Genomic DNA, 15,864 nt, shown 5'->3' on the forward strand with positions numbered 1-15,864 from the left:
TTCTTCATATGAGAGTTTTTCCATGCTCTCAAATTTCTGTACGCTCTAATTTCATTCACCTTCCATAGATTCTAACTTTTGCTCTAGTCTCATTCCTTTTCCCCTCTCCCATACCAACCATCTCAATTCATAGTTTTTTTTTGTTTGTTTGTTTGTTTGTTTTTTTACATTATGGTTAAGTTACTTTATGTAATCACTGCAGCTTGCAGTTATGATTAACATTGCATTGTGTGGATTAGCCACTTGGTGGTGGTGTGACAAATAAACTTATACAAACAAATACACTTTTTGTTTCAAGGGGCACTGGCCACTTGGAATCTAGTCAGTTTAAAAAAGGGTATACAGTAGTTTCAACTACTACCCCACCCTGAACCTTGCAATCATTTTTTGAGTTTCATAATCACACTTCCCTAACTTTTTTTTAAAAAACGGCTGCTTATTCTATCCCTTGTGGCTGTGGGGAAACTAACTACGGTAACTGACTATATGCAGGGGACGAAGTGAAGCTGACTATACACAAAGGCTCACATCCTTAAAGGTATTTAGGCACCTAACTTCCACTAGGAATCCTTAAAAATGCACAAAATAAACTGCAGAAATTTCTTTTATTAAGTTGTTTGAGTTAGTCATGTCTCTTGTCTTGACTGTAATAAGAGTAGGTAATACATTTCAAACCAAAGTGAATTTAACTACGCAAACCATAAGACAAAAGGGGATTTTAAAAAATCCCAAAGACGTTTTTAATTTGTCCAGAAGGAATGCTAAATCCTTACAACAGAAGCTGATAACTATACATTTAGAGAGCATGATGGCAGTTCATATTAACTGCACTGGCTAGTAGCTCACTTGTTTTAAAACCGTTGAAAATCTGATTTGAGACTGAATTTTTTTTTAATTTTTTTACATAGTAGTGATTCCATCAGTGCCATACCCATATCATCCAGCTCCCCCTCCCCCTGTCAGCGAGGTGGGAGATAGTGGCAGCATTCCTCCGCCTTACTCCTGCGATCCCAGCGGCAGTGATCTACCTCGAGGTAAGAGGGATCATTCTCCAACATTGGCGCTCTCCTGATTGTATATCCTACAGCAGTGGTCTCCAATCTTTTTACGCACAAGATCACTTGTTAAATTTAAGTGCAACCCAGGATCTACCCCACCCCAACCCGCTCACTCCATTCTCCCTCTTCCCCCGCCTCCCCCCAGTCGCTCGCTCTCTCCCAGCCTAACTCACTTTCACCAGGCAGAGGCAGAAGATTGGGGTTCAGGAGGGGGTGCGGGTTCTGGGCTGGGGCGAGGGGTTTGGAGTGTTGGAGGGGGCTCTGGGCTGGGCCTGGGGCATGGGGGTGGGGTGCAGGAGGGGGTTTGGGGTGCTGGCTCTGGGAGGGGGCTCAGGGCTGGGGGAGGGGAGGTTCAGGGTGCATGAGGGGGTATGGGTGCTGGTTCCAGTAGGGGGCTGGGGGTTAGGATGTGGGCTCCCGCCAGGCAGTACTTGCCTCGGGCAGCTCCTGGTCAGCAGCACAGTGGGGCTAAGGCATGCTCCCTGCCTGCCCCAGCCCCACGGTGCTCCCGGAAGGGGCCAGTGTGCCCCAGTGAATCCTGGGGGGGGGGGCACGTGGCTCTGCACACTGCCCCTCTATGTAGACACCTCCGCCGCAGCTCCCATTGGCCACAGTTCCCCATTCCCAGTCAATGGGAGCTGTGGGGGCAGTGCTTGCAGGCAAGAGCAGTGTGCAGACACTCCTGTCCCTTCATCTCACCCCACCCCACCCCCTGGGGCTGCAGGGGCATGCTGGCTGCTTCCGGGAGTGGCATGAGGCCGGGGTAGGCAGGGAGCCTGCCTTAGTGGCAGCCCCACTGTGCCACTAGGGACTTTTAGCGGCCAGAGATCGTGATAATCTGGGAGAGTTTCCAGTATCAACCAGTCGATTGTGATCGACCAGTTGGTGACCACTGTCCTACAACAAGCTTAACAGAGAATACTTGTAGTGAGGAAACACAGCTCTGTACAGATGATGCAGAAGAGAAGGGAATATTAAGGTTGGTTATGGGGTTGGGGTATGCTTAATTTCACAATTTGGAAAGAAGCTTGTGCAGAGGTCTCAGGAGTGTGTTATGGAAGATTCAGCAAAGTAATTAACTTGTGGAGAAATAATGGGAAGCCCAGAGTTGTTTCAGCTGAGAGTGTCGCTTTCTGTTGTGATTTTTGTTGTTGTTCCACATAAGAAGCCAGTGAAGAATAAATTAATTGTTCCTGCCATAATTTTGACAGTAAAGTATAATATAGGGGAAATCCTGGCCTCATCAATGTGAATTTTGCCATTGTCTTTAGTGGAGCCCAGATTTCATCCTGTGGCTTTATCAACTGGAGTGTATATACTTCCCAGTATACAGCATGTTCATGCTCCTGTCCCTGATTATGCTGATGTCGTGTTTTTTTTTTTTTTTAATATCTGAAACTTACTACCAGTAGTAAACCTGAAGAGAACATAAAGTTTGGCATCAGCCTTCAAGTTTTAGGCAGTGGTTTGCATCTTCTGGCTTCATCTCTTAAGTGGTAATGTTTACATCAGTCTGCTGTGCCCTGTCTTGAGAATTTCCATTAACTAGGCGAGATCACATTATACTGAGCAGTTTGGTAAATGACATACAAAATACTCTTTTTATGTTTGGAGTTAGTACCTAATAAATATCTCTCTCCTCCCTCCTGCCCTCTCTATGCCTCTCAAAACAAAGTCAGAAATACATAATTCAAGAGAGCTTTGCTTGCTAATCCAATGAATGGCCTGCCCTCAATCTCTGGCATTGGCAAAATGCCTCACAGTCCTATTACCAAGGGTGTGAGCGCAATGGCAAGCTGTTCAGCATATATGGAAACCCTCTGGATGCCCATTTGTGCTATATACCGTATACCATGTATATCTACAGTTGGAGGCTAATGAAGCTGATGATGAGCTGAGACACAATGTGTCTTGTCAAAGAATTCCTTTATCTGAGTATATAGGCTGGGCAGTTTAAATAAACTCCTCCCTCTTCTCTTACTCTTTTACACGATCCTTTGATAATGTCCTGCCTTGTCTTGTTTTGGGCTGCACAGAGGTTAAGCCTTCAGAGGAAGGGACTAGAGAAGAAAAATCTGTCAATCAAACTGCCTGTCCTTTTGATACAGACCAGCTGACTCTCGTGATATAAAGAACATAGGCTGGAGAAAGCTAGAGCTCTGTGTAAAATGCAGGCACATGGGAGAAGGGTGTGACTTGAATTATGCCTATAGCTGTACGTACGCTGATACTGCAGTGCATACAATAGCTGCAGCTATTTCTGCCTTCTCTGACTGGTAGTGAGCACAGAGGGGAGGCTATTTTTGGCAGTAATGAAGCCAAACTAGAGGTGAGCCGGAGTGTTCTCTAGAGAGCAACAGTGTGAGTTAGCTAGCAGCTTTGGTTTTTTTTTTTTTTAATTCTAATAATAAAATTTCTGCTCATGGGTTGGCGTCCTCATCTTTTCTGCTGGATTTTTAATAAATACACTGGGAACCTGGGATCTGTTACATCTATGGCTACCTTGGTAACATTCCTCTGATACAGGAGATGACAATAGTATAGGTTTATACCACTGAACAAGTTCAACAGTATCCAATTCTATCTCTGTGCTTCCATTGAGGTTTTGGTAGGGAAAGTGCCATGATGCTGCACGCAGATCTATCTTTGCACTGTATTGAACAATCTAATGTTGTTCAGGTCACGCAACTTCTTGTGTCTGCAGCTTCTTCCAGCTGTCCCTGAATTTCAAAGACATTTGAGTACTTTACATCAGAAATTCTGTCACTTTGGTCTCTACTAGAGAGACTGCCCTCTATGAAGACTGAGAGCTGAAGGTGAACTGTCAGTAAACGTGGCTTTCATATTATTTATCTCAACATATTGCTATCTAGGGAAGCAACTTAATTTTTTAGGTTGTTTTCCCAATCTGGCAGCCGCTTTTGACAATGAAACAGACCTAGGGGGAGGAGTCCGCTTTAGGCAATTGTCAAGAGTGGCTCTTTCATCTTGAGAGAGCTGTTAATGTAATGTTCTCCTGGTTCTTGCATTCAGGCCCCGTTCTAGTGCACTGGGACCTTCAGGCCACTTGACCCTATAATATACTTTTTTTCTGAGCTGTCCTTTGCAGCAGTTTGCCAAGTGTTGATCAGTCATGCTGCCATATTTTGCAGTGTCCATGTTCTACAATGTGGAGTGGCTGCCTCTTGGACAAGTGCCCTCTGAGGTCCTGTTTTCACTTCTTGCAGTCTTGAATTTCAACTTCTCGTTTGCTTTGTCCTTTTGCAGTACATTGCAGAATCAAGCCCATACTTGTTGTGTCCTTTAACTCCCGTTGAAGAAAAAGGGAATTGAGGGTTAAGGGTTTTCAGCACCTTTATAGAATCAAGTGTTAAGTGCGCGGAAGAGAATCGGGAGCAGATATGAGCTGAAGACCTTTTCCATAGAGGCCCAGCAGTTCTGTATTTCTCTCCCAGTTCAACCACTCCACAGAATTTTTTTTTTGAGCTTCCTTTGGGGAAAGGCTCCAGACTTTTTTTTTTTTTTTTTTTTTTTTTTTTAATATAGTGTCTAGTATGCATTTTAGGGGAAAGGACTAAGAATGAGTCCTGTGTAGGGTTAATATTAAGTATTGTGGTAAGTGAGCATGTTGCCTTAGTTTGTAATGGTTATGAAGCTTTCATTTAAGAACATGTTCACTTCACCTACATAAATGTGCAGCCTGGAAGGATTATAGTGCGTATGCACCAATGAGGAAATGAACGGTAAGAGGGTTTCTAAGCAGCCACTTTATGCTTGCCTGGGTAGTTTGAGGGAATATGCGGATGCCACTGCCCTTGCTGAGCACCCTGTCACTGATGTTCCTAGTCAGAACCTTTCTACACCTGTGCAATAAAGATTTAATAACTCACGTTGCTTGCTACAGGTTGTCTGTTTATATTACAGCATGGATTTTACTTTGAGGAGGTTTACTGTGAACACAGCAAAATAGTCAGCTGCTGGTCTAACCAAAGTTCATGTTATTGGGAACAATTGCGCTAGAGACAGAGGATTTTGTGTGGCGGGGGTGAGGAATGGGATGAGGGAAAGGGGTTGCAGCTGCAGAGGGCAATATGCATGGGTGATGGGCAGCTCTCTGGTTGTTTTGAGAACATCTGTATTTTACTAGTCCCTGGGGTGTATGGAGCAGTGGCTAATTTATTTTTGGGGCAGATTAATGTGGTGTTTCCAAAGACATGTCGTGCGGAAGTTTGGAACTGACAGCACCGATACTTTGACTGCTGAGGGAAAAGAAATGCATGCGCTGCCAAGATTGCCAGCTTATGAATCCTGGGTGGTTCCTGGATCACGAGGATGCAAAAGTTTGCAGGAGAGTGAAGAGTACCCCTTGAAATGGGGCTTGCTGACTGCAGGCTGCTTTGGCTTGGTATGCAAATTGGGGGGCATGATACAGACACTGCCTAAATGACTACTAACTCCTGCCTATAGTATATCTTTTTTTTCTGTTTAAAAAAATGAAAACAAAACAACTAGGAAATTCGGTGGCAAAAAATGATGAAAAAAGAGTTAATATTGGTTGGCATGTCATCCTTTTGCAAAACATTAAATTAAGCAAAACTCAAATGTCTGAAAACCAGGAAATGTGCAGTTAAGGTGGCTCTTGTAACCTTAACTCTTCCCTCTTTCAGCAGTGTCCCAATGCATCCTGCTAACACGCACACCTTTACTCTGCCATCCCTGCAGTTGCTGAAATGTAAAAACTCCTCACTTCCTTTTACAGCTCATTCAGTCTCATTCACAGATTCCATCTAGCACTATTAAAGGACAAAACAGAAAAAAATCTGGTTTTGCTCTATTTATTTTTGTTTAAAGCTTGACTGAACAGATGTGCATGTTACGAGTGTTCCTCTTGGTGTAGGTTGGTAGTCACTGCAAGAGTCAGAGAGCGGCCCAAGTGTTCTTTAATGGCTGTTTCATACATCCACATCTCTTTGAACTTTCAGAATCTGTTCTGGATTCCCCTCCCCACAGAGTTAATTTAGGATGCTTGCATGCGCACTCTCTTCCTGCATGCACTGTTATATTTATTGAAGTTGTCAATGTTTGGTTATTTTGTGAGTCCTGTGTTTGAGACAGTTTCTCCCTCCCTGCATTAGCATTCCAGACAGATCAGAGACTGCACTAGTAAAACTCTTATCCAGAAAACTATTTCTTGAGGTCTTGTAAGGTGACGCTAAATTCTTGGTGACTATTACTGTCTTGTATTTATATATGAAGCTCATTAGCCTCACAGCTGCTCTGTTTGGCAGGTGTCACATTGTGGCTATATTTTACTGACTACTATTCTGGTTTCTATAAACGTAAAAGAGCATCGTAATCAAAAATGGGCTCCCTCCTGCATTTGCTGCTGTTCCAGTGTTCCACGGACATCACTATCTTCAGTATTAGCCTGTCATTTCATTCTTCTAGTGTCTTGTGTTCTGTTATCTTCACTATGTAACGGCTGCTCCATTCAGCGCTTAGAACTGATGCTTATTTTGCATAGATTTGCATAATAATTGAAAAGTAAAATTGGATATTTTTTTTTAATTTACCCTAAATGTGAATGAGTCTGCTGCTAGATACTGTAGAGAAAGCATTTATGTTGCTCTTTCAGCATACTTTAATGTTTCAGTATCGTTATGGTTAACATTGTCACAGCCAAAGCAGTGTCACTAGGATGGCCCTCAGGGCATAAACTCATTGCCTGCAGGGATGGGGAAGAATTCATGCATATGTAGAACGGATAACTGGATAGATTATGGACTGTTTTGAAATGTCAAATAATGAGGGGTGACCCTAGTGGGGATGGAGAAACTAACCATCTTTCATTCCATGGTCAGGTTTTAATTCTTTCTTTTTAAAAAACTAAACAGTCTCAAAACCCTGTAAATATCAATAATTTTGTACTTCAGGATTTCATTTTAAGTGGGGTTTTTAGCCCCATGGTCCTGCCCAAACAGATTTCCACTAATATTTCTGAAAACGTGGGAGGTGTAGAACTTTTTCAATTCACTTTTAGAGATTGGGAACAGAAGCAGTGGTTGACATTTTCTTAAAATAATCAGTAATGTGTGAATATCTTGAGATTACCTGTTTTTAGTGAGTCCATGTGGAGCTCTGCCTTCCTTTCCTCTTTGCCTATTTTCCTGGATTGTGTGTGAAGCACAGAGAAATAGCCTCCTGATTGCTGCAAATCACAATAAACCAAGTGCTATGCAAGTTGGCATGCAGTGAAGAACACTGCAGATCTGAGCTGGTAATACTCTCCTGTTCACACAAAGCATCTGTCTATTTCAGATAAGTGCTATAGTTTTTTTCTTTGCTGTATTGCTGTAGAGGGCTGAGAGACTAGAAGGAATTTTCAATTAACTTTAATGTAGGCCCCTAATCTGGAACTAAAGTTACCCATTTCTTTCCCTAACTCTCTGAAATATAGTCAGTGAGACCAGCCAAGAATCTCATGTTTTACTGTTGCTCCTACCCATTTCCAAAACTGCAGTGTAGAACAAAAAACTGTATATTCCTGCCAGAATTGCAAATTTGAATATTCTAGACCATTTCACATTTGGGAAGAAGAGGTATGTTTGAGTTCAAAATCCGATTTATTCTTGGCGAACAGTTTTAGAGGTCATCCTCGCTTTTGAGATTACTCCTTAGTGTACCATATAATTGCCCAGGACTATATTATCTCTTCCCTGGGAAGGAAGCAAATAAATTGGAAAATGGAAGTTGGACGGGTGCAGAAAACTGGATGCATTCTATCCTTCCAGGTGTCAGCGTCTGTGTAGAGAGATAGGTGGCATGCTTTTTTATTGCATAGAGCTAGAAGACGTGGAGGAATCCTAATTTACAACTCCACAAATCTTGGTACTGTGTGGAATGCTGCCCCACCATGCTACTTGCAGGTCCCCACTTCCCTTAGCAGCACGTATATCTTGGTAGCCCTGCAAATCTTGGTGCCTCAGAGTAACAACTGCAGAGCAGGAATTAATAATGGGTAGAGACAGTATTCAGTTTTGGCTGTTGTTGGGGCCTAGTCATACATGCCATAACCATATGCATTTCTGTATGTGTAGAGTGGCTGCAGATGAATTGTTGCTGGTTTATGATAAGGCAGCTTGCAATGTACTCCTTCCTCCTCTGCATGCTTCCAGACTAGCATTATGCAGTTGTCTTTTCATAGTGAAAATGGAGGGAGCACAGGCCCTTGGAGAAAGGTCTGTAGTGTTCTTGTTTGCAGAGAAGATGCTTATCGGTCAAATCAGTTTGGGAACATAGTATTTTAGTGACCTTTTCGTTGTTTGCATTATATAGAATGCAAAATTTAGTTTCATTGAGACACATTTTGTGAAGCAATTTTCCCATAGAATGTCACTTTCTGTCTTATTACTATCTGTGGTAGTAAAAAATTATCAGTAAATAATTGTTGGCAACAAACCTAACCAATCTGTAATCTAGTATCTGCCAATAATATCAGATAATGGATGTATCTTTCCATACCTTTTTACTGTGATCAGATACATGCTAAATTCTGTATTTCATATTCTGTGTGCATGGTGTTGGAAGTCCATAATAAGGAACTTTCACCTCTGCTCCTAGAGAGAGAAGGTGGGTGAGGTAATGTATTTTTATTGGACCAACTTCTGTTGGTGAGAGAGATTTCGAGTTTACATAGAGCTCTTCTTCAGGTCAGGTCCACACACTCACCTCCGCTGACATTTCATAAGACTCTTGTGTCTAAAGTACTGTTTTTAACAGAAGTAAAGCAGACTACAGCAGAACCCCGTTTATCCAATCTAATTGGGACCAGGGCCAGATTGGATAATCAAAAATCTGGATAAGCCGGAGAATGAGAGAGTACAATGCTGCATCGCCATCTAGTGGCCACAGCAGACATTGCCCCCTTATGGACCTGTGTGTGCTGGTTGTCCTGTTAACACTGATGGCAGGTCTACACTATGGGGTTAAGTCGACCTAAGTTACGCAACTCCAGCTACGTGAATAACGTAGCTGGAGTCGACAAAGCTTAAGTCGACTTATTGCAGTGTCTACACCGAGCTGGGTTGATGGGAGAAACTCTCCCATTGACTTACCTTACGCTTCTCATTCTGGTGGAGTACCGGAGTAGACGGGAGAGTGATCTGTGGTCGATTTAACGGGTCTTCACTAGAACCGCTAAATCAACCCTACCGGTGGATCAATTGCCGCAGCATCAATCCACGGTAAGTGTAGACATATCCTGAGAACCAGGTAATGGAGGGTCAAATAAACAGGATTCTGTTGTACGTGTATAGCAGCACTTCTTACAATTATCCCCCTTGCCCAAAGAAACAAATTAGTTAATATGTAAAAACATTAATTGTTAATTTAAATTACAAATCTTTTGGAAGTTGCTTCCAACATAAGTTTTAGGTCCACGTTTTCAAAAATGACTGTTTTGGGCCTTAAATGTTGGTTGCCTAATTTGACAAACTTTGTTGGGCTTTGATTTTCAGAAAGTGTTTGTTTGAATACTGAACCTCTGAAAATCAGGCCCTATTGAGTGCCCAAAATAGCTAGTCACTTCTGGAAAGCTAGGCCATAGTAATTTATACTTTTTTAATATATCATCCTTTGTTTTAAGGTTTGTAATAAGAGTTGATGGATTATAGTCATTCTGTGAAGAGCATCATTGAGCAAACAATTTATAGCAATATATTAATTTTAGTTTTGGCTTATTAATGTTACTTGTTAATGTATTACTTGTCAAAATGTTTAATCCAGTTTTTATTGTGCTAAACTACATAGATTGTATACACATGTGCTAACTTCAAGAATATCACCTTTGAAAGCAGAGTCAGATTCTGAATTCTGTATTCTAAAAATACATTCAGAAAAAGAATTGCTGTCTGACTGAACAATTTTATTTTTATTCATTTACATAGTTTTAACAAGACCACAAACAGATGACTGTTTCTGGGTGGTTTTTGTCCACAATCCTCAATAATGATAGTATGTTTTCTAATTTCAGATACAAAGGTATTGCAGTATTATTTTAATTTGGGCTTGCAGGTAAGTGCTTGTCAGATATGGTATGGTAAACCGCTTGTACAATATCACCTGTCTTGACAGATGCATTGATGTGTCTGAACAGGGCTTTTAAGTGTTCTGAATTTGCTTCCTGTGCACTTGGCTATTAGTACGTGCATGTGTGCATGGAAGAGACTAAATTTACAGTGCAGGAAGTTTGAGTTATAAATTGTGAAGCTCATAAAGAGCATCTGCATGTAGTGAGTTTCATATCGGTGGCTTTATGAAGATGGATGGGTAAATCCTTGTTCTTCCCATTTATATGGAAAGGGTAGGTAAAGCAGAGAAGTTCAAGGTTAAGAGCCTGGTCAAGTGCCTGTTGAAATCAGTGGGAAAATTCTTCTGGGTTCCATGTGTTTTGCCCAAGACAATTGAGGAAGTCAGCAGGAACAGAATCCAGGTGCCATATTTTGATCTCTACTACAACAATTAAGTCCATGGTAACTCCTAACTCCCAGCTGATGCTCAAACAGCCATGTGATCTAGTTGACTTTAGAGTTATTAATAATCCAGGGGTGAAACTTGAGCATTATTATCTAGGTATGGGGCCCCAGTGCTCAGGGTTCCTACCAACTCTATGCCCTTCCCACCCACCCTATGATGGTAGAGGGTTCTTGGCACCTGTCAGGATAAGGACCTTACAGAATGCAATAAGACATTCTACATTATAGAAATTACTAATAAATAGAGACTAAATTACTGGCAATACCTTTTCTATATTTATTATAGGGTTACCATACGTCCGGTTTTTCCCGGACATGTCCGGCTTTTTGGTAATCAAACCCCCGTCCGGGGGGAATTGCCAAAAAGCCGAACATGTCCGGGAAAATACCGGCCGGGCACTTCCCCTCCCGCGGCTGCTCTGCTCCTCCCCTGACTCTTTTTGGCTCTGTTTAAGAGCCAAGCTGCCCGAGCGCTACCGGCTTCGGGCAGCCCCCTTGCCTCCGGACCCCAGCCGCCGGCCGGGCACTTCCCCTCCCGGGCTCCAGCTGTGCTGGGGAAGCGCTGGCCAGGGGCGCAGGGTCTGGGGGCTGCCCGGCAAACCGTGAAGCCGGTAGCGCTTGGGCAGCCCTTTTCGCGTGGCTGGGAGGGAGGAGGGGGAGTTAGGGCGGGGACTTTGGGGAAGGGGTGGAGTTGGGGCGGGGCCAGGGGTGGGAAAGGGGTGGGGCCAGGGCCCCATGGAGTGTCCTTTTTTTTATCTTTTGAATATGGTAACCCTAATTTATTAGTATATGGCACACCAAAAAAGGTGGTATGAGATTCTATTGCTCAGCAGGAGGGAACTCCAGTACAGGAACTCCTCACTTAAAGTCGTCCCGGTTAACGTTGTTTCGATGTTAAGTTGCTGATCAATTAGGGAACATGCTCGTTTAAAGTTGTGAAATGCTCCCTTCTAACGTCGTTTGGCAGCCGCCTGTCTTTCAGGAAGAGCAACCCGTTGCAGCTAGCTGGTGGGGGCTTGGAATCAGGGTGGACCAGCAGCCCCCCTATCAGCTCCCCGTTCCCCTAAGTTCCCTGTGAAGCAGCTGTCCCTCCCCCCACTGCCATGTGCTGCTCCTGCCCTCTGCCTTGGAGCTGCTCCCAGAGACTCCTGCTTGCTCTACGGGGGAGGGGGGAAAAAGGGGGCTAATGTCAGGGTGTCTCCTCCTCTCCCCCTGCTCCTGCACCCCGCTTACCCCATCTTCCATAGAGCAGGGGGGGACACACGACGAGGGAGGGAAGCTTCTAGGCAGTAGCTGTTGTCTCAGGTCTCAGCAAGCTGATTTAAGTACACTGTCTTGTTAATTAAGCCTGGGGTCAGCTACTTAAAGGGGAAATATGCATTTTTTTTCTCTCTCACACAGGGTGTGTGTCTCTGTCTGCCCTCCCTCCTTTCCTGCTGCCTTGTAGAGTGTTGTGAGAGTTAACCCTTGAGGGCTCAGTCAATTGCTAGTTCATTTAGCAGTAAGGCATTCCCTGGGAAATATCCCACCCTCTGACTCTTCCACCTCAACCAAGCTTCACAATCATCATCACTGTGTACCAGTATTAAATTGTTTTTGTTTAAAACTTCTACTGTGTGTATGTGTGTGTGTGTGTGTGTGTGTGTGTGTGTGTGTGTATGTATATAATATACACAAGTCTTTTGTCTGGTGAAAAAAAATTCCCTGGAACCTAATCCCCTCATTTACATTAATTCTTATGGGGAAATTGGATTCGCTTAACATCATTTTGCTTAAAGTCGCATTTTTCAGGAACATAACTACAATGTTAAGTGAGGAGTTACTGTACTAGAATTGCATCTGCCCTCTGATTCTGATGGAATAGATAATACTGATATGTTGCAGACTAAGACCTATGCCAGCCTCTTCTGCAATAGAAATTCCTCAGAATGCCTTCTCTTCCTGTATGTTAATGTGTAGAGGGAACATTTTTAATTCTTCGGGAGGGTATAATACAGTTAAGAAAAGTGCTTTGGGTGGGGGTGTTTCGGTGACTTTCTGGCAGTCTGCAAAATATAATCTGTGTACAACATGAAGTGCTACTGAGGTTGGGGGAGGAAAGTGCACACGGACCATAAAACGTCTCTCCTTACTTTGAATTTCCTAAGTATTACCATCAGAGCTATTGGCATTCCATGGTGTACATGCAACAGGTACCACCGCCATCACCTGTAGAAGCTTACTCAGCATACACTGAGCCTGCCCCCATGGTGGATCAGTCAGTACCTCAGCTGTACACTGACGTTGGGAGGAATGATGTCCGGCAAGTTCCCCTGGAAACAGCAAATGGTTAGTATTTTAGGCTGACCATTTGTGTATGTGAGTGTGAGCCATTAAGTAGAAATGGGCATCCTATTGTTGATTTACCAATTGACACAACATAATTGATATGGTCCTTTTTCCTTGCTTTGTCAAATTGCAGACCAATGTGACTAACTGCTGTAGCTCACTGGAGTAGTGTAATGGGTCTGTTTACATTTCCCATTAGATGAGACAAATGATGAATTGCATATAATGGCCTCTGGAATTGATGAAAACTTGTGTGTGTAGGGAGGGTTAAAATAGAGTACTGATGTAAAATGAGGATAGTGTATGATCTGTCTAGGTGGGTGACAGGAGATATTGTCTTGTATCATTTTAAAAATGATTGTTCATTATCCACTGCCAGGGATAGATACTGGGGAAAAAATCAAAATTGACTATGTGAGCCCTGCTCCTTTATAGGTTATCTTAGGGTTAGGCGTCTGCTGTTTCTGATATATTACTTAAGTTTGTGATTTAGAATTGCTGATATTCAGGGCTAGGTAACACCATCAAGAAACAAAAATAATATTTTTGGCTCTACCTTGGTAGACGAGCTGCTTTTCTAGAAAGGACTTTTTTTTTCCAAAGCTGTGCGGGAGTTTGAGTGTTTAAAAAGTTTACTTTTTTTTTTTGGGGGGGGGGGCTGACCCACAGCAAACCAAAATGATGCTTGTATTTTTAAAAAAACAAATCCTCAATTTTGAGTACTAGTAGCTTTTTCCTTTGTTTTTTTTAAAAAGGAATACTGGAACCATGGTTAGTGGACTCTATTAGATGTCTTGGCTATCTAAACAGCCATTATCGCTGGCGCTCTCTTCCACTGTGTATGAAGTTACAGCAGGGGTCGGCAACCTTTAAGAAGTGGTGTGCCGAGTCTTCGTTTATTCACTCTGATTTAAGATTTTGCGTGCCAGTAACACATTTTAATGTTTGTAGAAGGTCTCTTTCTAGAAGTCTATAATGTATAACTAAACTATTGTTGTACGTAAAGTAAATAAGGGTTTTAAAATGTTTAAGAAGCTTCATTTAAAATTAAATTAAAATGCAGAGCCCCCCAGACTGGTGGCTAGGACCCGGGCAGTGTGAGTGCCACTGAAAATCACACGTGCCATAGGTTGCCTACTCCCTGAGTTACAGCAACACTTAGCTCAACCCAACAGTTTTGTAAGAGGTGTATAGGTTTATTTGGAGTTGGGGGGAGGGGAGGAAGGGGCTGTGTTAAATGAGTAGAAGATGTCAAAGGTCAGATGTCTGGCCTCATTAAAAAGTCTCTGATATTGCGCTAATTGAGTAAAAATGGTGGAAACTGGCATATCTTTGTCACAGTATCTTGCCAAAACTATTAATTGATCAATGACAGTTACACAGGCTTGCAGTTTTGCTGCAATTATAACCTATTCTATTAAGTTTCTTTACCCCATATCCATCACCATGGTATCTGGTCAGAGATTACAAAGAGAGGTGTTCTTTCATTTTGTTTTTTAAATCCCCTACTGCCCACCAGAGAAGTTCAAAAGGGGATTTGCCCTTCCTCTGAGCCTCAACAAAATGAAATACAATCAATAGGTAATGAATACTTAAACAGACATGGGACACATCTGTGAATGAGCAGGTTGCCTTCCAGACTTATTCAAGAGCTGAGATGGTCTCCTTGTCAGTGTACACATCATATGGGCATAAATTGTTATTTATCTAGATAAGTTCTGTGTTGTCAGGGTCATAAAATTGTTTTAGTTGTAATGAAGGACTGCATAAAAATGCATTGCATTTTTGCATAAAAATGGCCAGAATGTTAAAATATGTCATCTATGTGTTTTCAGGTACTTTCCAAAATGTAGAGCCTCCACCTCCATCCCATGGAACAGTATATTATCCAGTAGTGACAGATCCCTATGGCCAGCCACCATTACCTGGGTTTGACTCTTGCATCTCTTTAGTACCTGCCTATCATTATGTTAGCCCTTGGCATCCCGCAAGTCCATCGTATGGTAATTCTTCACGACTTCATAATACTGTAAATCCTGGACAGTTGCATCAAGTCAGCTACGTTACCTCACCTAATCCTGTATCACATTATGTACCTCAAAGTATGTAAGGCCAAGTGATGTAAACTCACTTCTTGCACTAAAGTTTTCTTGTTTTCTCTGTTAGTATTGTTTCAGTAGTGGCTGGTAAGCTGTTTTGTGTGTTTCATTTACATGTTTCTCTTTTGGTTTATATTAATGGTAAAACTCTGTTGTTTTAGTAGCGTATATTGGAAAGTAAAACTATTGTATAGCAAAGAACACGAAGCTTATATTCAACTGTACATAATATATAACAATGCAATTTGTCTTTCATGCCAGTATATATAAATTATCACTTACCTTCATCAATAAGTACAATGTATGGAGGAATTACTCTTGCACAAGAAAATGATGTATCTTACATATTTTACCAGTTTGCTTGTAATGGTAACCTACTTCATTACTTAAGCAGGAGAAAGGTTGGGTCCCAGTCCATTTGAGGAAAGTCATTACTATTGAAATAGGCTGCTTTTCTCAGTTCTGAACAAAACATATCAGCCAGGTGTGTTCTCCAATAGTAACTACTTATTTGTAATAGTTGCTCTTTCTCTGTTTAATTTTGTTCAGTATAGTCTTGAGGTGTTAGAAGGTGGGAGAGTGCTCGGCATTGTCCTGTTCTGCTGTATACGGTTGTATTTGTGAGAGAGCCTTGGTTCACGAAAGTCACCCTGCACAAATGGTGGTAGAAGTGGTGTTTGACTTGCACTAAATAAACAAAAAAGCATCTAACCTATGGAAATGAGTCTTCTTTTCTGACCAAAAAACCCTCCTTAATGTCCCTGCGAAGTAGATTAAGAGGCTTGTGTTAAGAAATCCACAAGGTTTTTTTGTTTTTTGTTTTGTTTTGTTTTGTTTTTATGGGAC

General features: G+C 42.2%; 1 protein-coding gene across 1 annotated transcript in view; it reads left to right on the forward strand.

Annotated features, from left to right (window-relative positions):
* Positions 1 to 15,029, forward strand: part of ALG13 (ALG13 UDP-N-acetylglucosaminyltransferase subunit) — a 58,894-nt gene extending 43,865 nt beyond the window's left edge. Inside the window, exons 26-29 of the mRNA XM_065410924.1 lie at positions 909 to 1,034; positions 10,090 to 10,130; positions 12,739 to 12,919; positions 14,755 to 15,029. Coding sequence (XP_065266996.1) covers positions 909 to 1,034; positions 10,090 to 10,130; positions 12,739 to 12,919; positions 14,755 to 15,029 — 623 coding nt within the window. The remainder of the gene's footprint in view (positions 1 to 908; positions 1,035 to 10,089; positions 10,131 to 12,738; positions 12,920 to 14,754) is intronic.
* Positions 15,030 to 15,864: the final 835 nt, after the last annotated feature.

Source organism: Emys orbicularis, chromosome 9 (assembly GCF_028017835.1).
Source record: "Emys orbicularis isolate rEmyOrb1 chromosome 9, rEmyOrb1.hap1, whole genome shotgun sequence".
Taxonomy (NCBI): Eukaryota; Metazoa; Chordata; order Testudines; family Emydidae; genus Emys; species Emys orbicularis.